At 38.2% G+C, this 7,040-nt stretch overlaps 1 protein-coding gene across 3 annotated transcripts in view; it reads right to left on the reverse strand.

Moving 5' to 3' along the window:
• LOC130921717 (sodium-dependent neutral amino acid transporter SLC6A17-like) overlaps positions 1–7,040 on the reverse strand; it is a 61,601-nt gene that overhangs the window by 35,443 nt on the left and 19,118 nt on the right. For all 3 annotated transcript variants that reach the window (XM_057845938.1, XM_057845939.1, XM_057845940.1), the window contains exon 3: positions 2,947–3,104. In XM_057845938.1, coding sequence (XP_057701921.1) covers positions 2,947–3,104 — 158 coding nt within the window. The remainder of the gene's footprint in view (positions 1–2,946; positions 3,105–7,040) is intronic.

A 7,040-nucleotide genomic window follows, 5' to 3' on the forward strand; every position in this document is an offset into this window, starting at 1 on the left:
CTATGTTATGTTAAAGCCTGTATGTAAGACACGTTAGCCACGCATCGAAAGTGGTTTTAATTGATTGAAACCTAGCCCTCCGCAGGGCTAACGTAAGATGAGCTAGTAGTGACAGTAACGTTAACCTTATATATTAGCGCTTAGCGCTCTTTATTAGCGCTTAGCGCTCTACTGCTTTAAGATGGCGGCTGTTTGCTAACGCTGCCCAGACGCGGCCTAATCTGTCATTGCGCATCTAGTTCAACATACATGTGATCTCTATGAGACTTACCAGACGCTAGCTGCAACTAATGTAGCATGTGCGGGCTAGTATTTAGCAACGTCGGCGTCGTTTGTAGCGGTTGTCGGCTGCAGTAAGTTTTTTTTTTTGCTTCTTCCTCTACGCACGTGACATCAGCGCGTTGTCCCGCATTAAAAGTAGTCCGAGCAAATGTGATGCTTAGAGTTGTCAAAATAAACGATTACTCGAGGTGAATAAAACTACTCGGATCAGTTTTTAAACTCGAGTTACTCGAGTTGCTCGAGTATTCGTTTCAGCTCTAATATAATGCTTACTGAATTACCGAAAACAGAAATTAAAGGAACATGTAATAGTTGTTCCTTTTTGAATGAAGACAAAAGGAAAAAGAATGTACTTAAAAAAAAAAAAACATTGAAACAAAAAAAAAGATGAAAAAAATAAAGATTTTTGCATCTTAGACGCCCAAAAATGATCTACAGATTTGATATAATTGGTCAGTAATTAATTTATCGTGGCAGCTGCCGGAGTTGGCATACTCCGTGGCAAAGCCTGTAAGTTGAGTCGTCATTTTTGTTTTCCGCTCTGTAGGCAGCTCCATCTGAACCAACTGTTCCGTACCAGCGATGTGGTGAGCAGCTGCACTTGCGTACTGCCGCAACTGGGCATGGTCAAGTACAAGAGCAACTTTGAACTCGGGCCCTTTTTCCAGTCCCAAAACCAGGAGGTCAAGCCGGCATCAGAAAATTAAGATTTTAAGCTTTCCAATGATGTATCACACATGCAGGGCTGTCAACAGACTTGCAGGGGTCAAGTCATTTATAACCAGTGTTGTTAATTTTACTTAAAAAAAGTAATGAATTACAGTTACAAATTACTTCTCCCAAAAAGTAATTGCGTTAGTAACTCAGTTACCTGAATGTAAGATTAATTAGTTACTTGGCAAAGTAACTAGTGATAATTTTCTCTTTTTTTTCTCAAAAAACAAAACAAAAACAAAAACAAAAAACAAAAACAGGTCACGCAATGTGAAGTTTAAAGGCTTTGGGGGACAATTGGCCCTATCCCAATTCTTTACCCTCCACTTAACTAGACACAAGGGTATTGCGATATCTAGATAGTAACCTTTGCTATGTGTGGAAGTCATTTAAAGTTGTGAATCAACCGTTAAAGTTGTTAAAATTGCTCCCGTTATTGCATTAATTCCCTTCTGTCTACTTTAAAAATATGAAAGTTTTAAAACTGTTTCATAATTTAAAGATAGATTTAAGTTAAGATTTTGCCGATTTAGGAGCATTTTAGATGAAAAAAAAAAAAAAAAGTTACTCAGATTCGCTAGGAAGGATCTCTACATCAGAGCCTTCCTGAGAGGTCTATTGCTTTAAGATGGCGGCTGTTTACTAACGCATGTAGTCCTTAAAACATGTTGCCAATGCAGCTGTGTCTGTCATTTGCATCTAGTTCTATAATATGATATCTACCGTGTCATGTGGGCGTAGTTTTTCGGCTATGGCTACAGTCAGGTATTATTGGAGCCACCTAGCATCGCGGTTGCAACGGCGTCTTCCCCACACCTGCTCTGCTCTCTCGTCTCCGTGAGTCCGTTTCTCTCAGACTTTATTTATTTAACCAACTTAGTAACGCAAAGTAACGCACGCCTTTCCCGCCTCAGTAACGGTAACGGCGTTGCCAAGATGAGAAAAGTAATTAATTAGATTACTCATTACTGAAAAAAATAACGCCCTTAGTAACGCCGTTATATTCTAACGCCGTTATTAACAACACTGTTTATAACATCAGTGAAATCCAGTTTTTGAGCAAGCTCACGCTCAATGGAGAGCATGGCTAGGTTGTGAAGCCTGCCCTGTGATATGGTGGAGCGTGAGCAGTTATTTATTATTTTCATTTTACTGAAGGCTCGCTCTCCTCCAGCTACAGTCAGCCTTGCGCACCTGCTCCCCACAGACTAACATATTTCCCTGATCTCCCATCACCTCCTCTCAGCTCGGCTCAACGCGAGCAGCATGTCTTGTTATACCTCACAGTATCTTATTTTTTTACTTTATTTTACTAATATGACTGTTGTGCCCTTTGACGAAATGTGTATTTGATTATAATTTTGAGTTTTGTTTTGTGATGCATGCTTTTATTTTGGCGCAGGAGGCGTAGAGCAGGTAGTACTTCTGCACGTGAGTAAGAGCGCATGTACACACGAAGAACGTATTTACACACGTGAAAAAGAGTGCACGTGCACACAAGAGGAAGAGAGCATTTGCTCAGACGAAAAAGCGAGAGAGGGGAAAGATTACAGCTTAGCTCGCTGTCTTGCTAGGATTTAGCTCCAAAGTCTTGGCGAGGAAATTGCAATGACGTATAATACATGTTTTTAGATAGTTATTTTGAGATTTAGGGGTACTTAAAGGGTTAATACCAACTTACGCGTAAATTCGGGTTACCTCGCCAGCGTGGGAACGGAACTTGTTCGTAACCTGGGGACTACCTGCACATACTTTATTTGTCTGAACGGGCGACACAAACTCATGTGGCTGACTGAATGATTTTGACACACAATCTAAATTTACAATAGGCATGAATGTGAGTGTGTATGTTTGTCTAAATGCTGTCTAAATGCCAATAGTCAGCTGGTATAAGCTCCAGTCACCTTTGTGCAGAAAAGAAGTATTGCAAATAAGACATGGGTGTAGTACCATCAAACTCGACATCCCAATCCCGCCTAGACGTGGGCAGACGTAGTTCCACACCCCGATACTCCCGCGCCGGATCTTCTGACCCACAGCCAGCTCAAGGAAGAAGAGTGGGATGCCAATAACAAGCAGGAGAATGAAGTAAGGGACGAGATAAGCGCCTGGAAAACAAGGAGGCTTGTTGACAAATAAGACAATCAAGCAGATTAACAGATTATCTTTTCCCCACACAGCAATATGACGGACTCAAAACAGCATCTTCCTAAAGTGAGATATATCAATTTTTCAATCGTCTAAATTTATCCACTTGCAGCTTAATCTGCTAAAATATAATCAGGATGTGCAAAAACAGAGTCAACATCCCGGCTATAATGACTTACAGCCATCAAACATGAGCTGCAATAAAAATAGCAACACTACACACTCGTATCAAAGTGGTTGCATGAGAGGAGTTGAAAGGATGGATGGATGGAGAGAAAGAGAAATGAGAGGTGAAAGGAAAATTTAATGGGAAGGATTTTGACATGACCTTGAGGAAGGAGGAGAAAAGACGGGCAGAGGGGAGAAGAAATGAAAGATACAGTAACAAAAATAAAGAGGAGGTGCAAGTTGGAAGAGGAGAGTGGTGAAAGGATGGATGACTAAAACAGAAAAACTAATATAAAAAGACAAAAGGAGAAAAACACAGTAGAACAATGGATAAAAGATGAGATAGAACAATGGATTGAAGGAATGGATAAGGCAGAGGTGCAAAAGTGGCTGAAGAAAAGGAGGTATAAAGAGGAAGAGCCTCAACTCAAAAGAAATCTGACTTCAATTCACATACGAAGTGAGAAAAACGCAGCTAGTGTGAATGTGGGGGAAATGTGCGACACATTACAGATGACTGACAAATGACGCTTGATTCTGCATGTCAATAATCTCTTCCAAAAAGTGATTTAGCGACATTTCAGCCTCCAGTTACATGCATCCCAGTATACAATCATCTTCATATTGATTATGCTTTTGTCCGGCTTTGTATCGCTTTACACAGGGTGCTTAGCTCGGAGTCTAATCGATGATGCAGCTAAATTTAGACAAGCTGGTTTAATACACAATGGCGTTGGCACACAACTACTGGCATTGGGAGGACAGAAGCAAGGCTTTTTGATGAAGATTATTTTCGACAACATAAGCCGTAAAGTGCTTCATTTATGACAATGAAAACATGACTTGCAGATCACTTTGGACATTCATTACCACCCCCTATAGGGACAGTGTGGAACCTTAACGACTGCATACAATTTACCGGTCCGGTAACATTGAACACAGCCTTTTTTCTCCTGACACTCACTATGCTCTGTGTTGTATGATAACACGTGATTACTTTGCATGCCAAGCAGCTATCGCTATTGAACTGCTCCAGGGCAATCAGAGCGGGCCAATAGTTACTCTTAACCAATGCCGGGGCAGTTTTTTCTTATGGAGGAAAAACAAACTAGGAGTAGGACAAGAAAATGTCGGCGGTTTTGGAATATTTCAGCGTCAAGTACAATGGCTGGGGATGGACCGCAGCAACAAACCCGGGGCAGAGGTATGACAAGAGTGAAGCAGCAAGACAGATGTCCGAAAAAATCACGGAAATGACTGTAGTCTGTAACCTGCCCCTTGCCTTTTTTGAAAGCGTGGAAATCCTGCTTTTGATGGCTCAAGCAGTACCTAAGTATAAGGCATTGGCGGAGTTTGACTTTTGGGGGGGGGGGGGCGGGGGCACAATATGTTGATGAATAAAATTAACTTACAATAATATTTGTAATAATAAGTTGACAATGAGCGTTTTTTTGTTTCCCATCATTCTTGAGAGGAATTCTAAATCAGGCTGCTCAGGCAATACATTTTGCCAAGATCATCATCCATTGAATTTGGTACGCCCGCTGGTGTCGTGCCAATGTAGTTACCCCAGTCAAAAATTGTATCCCCTGGGCGGAGCCATATGGAGGTAGATTTGTGTCTTTATTATTCAATCAAAAAATGTGTTTGAATGCAAAAGTAAATTTGAAACTCAAAAATGCATGTAAAAGCTATTTTCCTTTGATGAAATTTTAATTTAATTTTTAATTTTTTTTGGATTGAAGTCAAGTTTTTTTTTTTTTTGTTTTTGACTGAAGTAATGTTGACTTGTGTTTGGGTCACATTTTGGCTAGGACATAATTCTATATTATTCAATCAAAAATAAGTTGCTTAAAAAAATAGCTTTTCAAAAAGAAAAATCACTTAGATCAAAAAAAAAAAAAGAAAAATTTCAATCATAGAAAAAATTTTTTGAATGCAAAAAAATATTTGAGATTGAAAAATTTGTATTTGAACACTTAATTTTTCATTGAAAAAGTTTTCTTTGACTGAAGCAATCCTTTTTGTGTTTGGGCCATATTATGATTAGGACATTTGTGTCTATATCATTCAAACCCCCAAAAAGTTGCTCCAATCAAAAAAACCATTTTCAATCAAAGAAAAAAATCATTAAAATTTTTTTTCTTCTCTAATATATATACAGTATATATACAGTATATGTATAATTTAAATCATAAGCAAAGCAAATGACTGTCTAAGGTGCTCGAAGAATAATTTCGACCCATTATAAAAATGTTTTTTTGTTCATTTCATTCATTTTTGTTGCAGTTTTATTGCTTTACAAATTATATATATATATATATATATATATATATATATATATATATATATATATATATATATATATATATATATATATATATATATATATATATAGGAAAGTCAATACATGCAATAACACTTTTCGGCCACCAGGGGGGTCCTGGCCCCCCCGCCCCCCTTAAAACCTGCTTATGGTATAAGGTCCAAAGTCGCAAATAGATTAAGAAGACTATCCTGCACTTTAAAAATAAAACAACGAAAAATATTTTAGAAAAGCTGGAGAAGGCAGAGGTCCATAAGTTTTTCAGCCAACGTCTGGAGCAGCCAAGTCTGCAAACTTTCCCTGCTTTGCTTGACAGTTGACTGGAAAAGGTAGTACTTCATGCGAATGAATTCAAGGAATCACACACACCGGCCAAGCTTTTGCTGCTCAACTGGAGCACCCTGAAGTCAAAGGTACTTTACTTTTCTTGTCTTTTACTGAAAGAAATGCCTCAGTAATTTGAGACCTGTTTCAAAAGTGCTGTAGAAGTAAGCAAAGTACCGTATTGGCCCGAATGTAAGATGGCCCTGATTATAAGACGACCCCCTCTTTTTCAAGTATCAAGTTTGAAAAGAGACTTTTTGAACACCAAATCAATTTTTATACAGAAAATAATTACGGTACATCTGAAACAAATGATTAGAACAACATATTTGAGAGAAAAAGCATGTTATTTTGCCTCATTCAAATCTTAATATCTGAACATTTAAATATGTGAACTAAAGTGCAATCACATTTGTAAATGAATGGCTTCTGGTTTTTGAAATGTAAATAAACCAATCTATTGTGATAAAACAACAAAATTGCAATAACTGCATTAACCATCAACATGAAATCTAACTAATTGTAATCTTGAAACAAATCAGAATAATGAAAAACATTGTAATAAAATAATGCAAACTGGTTAAACTTGAGTGTAGCTGAGATCTGTCATGACAGAACATCGCTTCAATGATGTCTGGCATCATCTAGCGTCGTGAATGGGTATAACGTCTAGCCTGTGAATATAAGACGACCCCCACTTTTTGAGTCTTATTTCAATGCAAAAAACACCGTCTTATATCCGGGCAAATACGGTAATCTAAGGTGGCTAAGCTGTGTGTGTGTGTGGGTGTGGGTGCGCTGTTTGCATTTGTGCGTTGCTATAGATGGAGTTGAGTTTTGTTGCTGCTGGTGCACAAAGAGGATTTAGGGTTAGGGTTTGTTTGGCCTTTGAGAGGTTTGAAAAAGTTTATTCAATGCATTCAGAGTTTATTATTATGGATGTACTTTTACTTTCTAACTGTTGGGCTAGTATTATACATGTTTTAATTTAAAAATTTTATCAGTATTTTGGCCTTTGAGAGCCAAAGGTTTATTCAACTATTGTCACCAATACTAGGTATGCAATAAAAAGTTCTAC

This window comes from Corythoichthys intestinalis, chromosome 9 (genome assembly GCF_030265065.1).
Source record: "Corythoichthys intestinalis isolate RoL2023-P3 chromosome 9, ASM3026506v1, whole genome shotgun sequence".
NCBI classification, from domain to species: Eukaryota; Metazoa; Chordata; class Actinopteri; order Syngnathiformes; family Syngnathidae; genus Corythoichthys; species Corythoichthys intestinalis.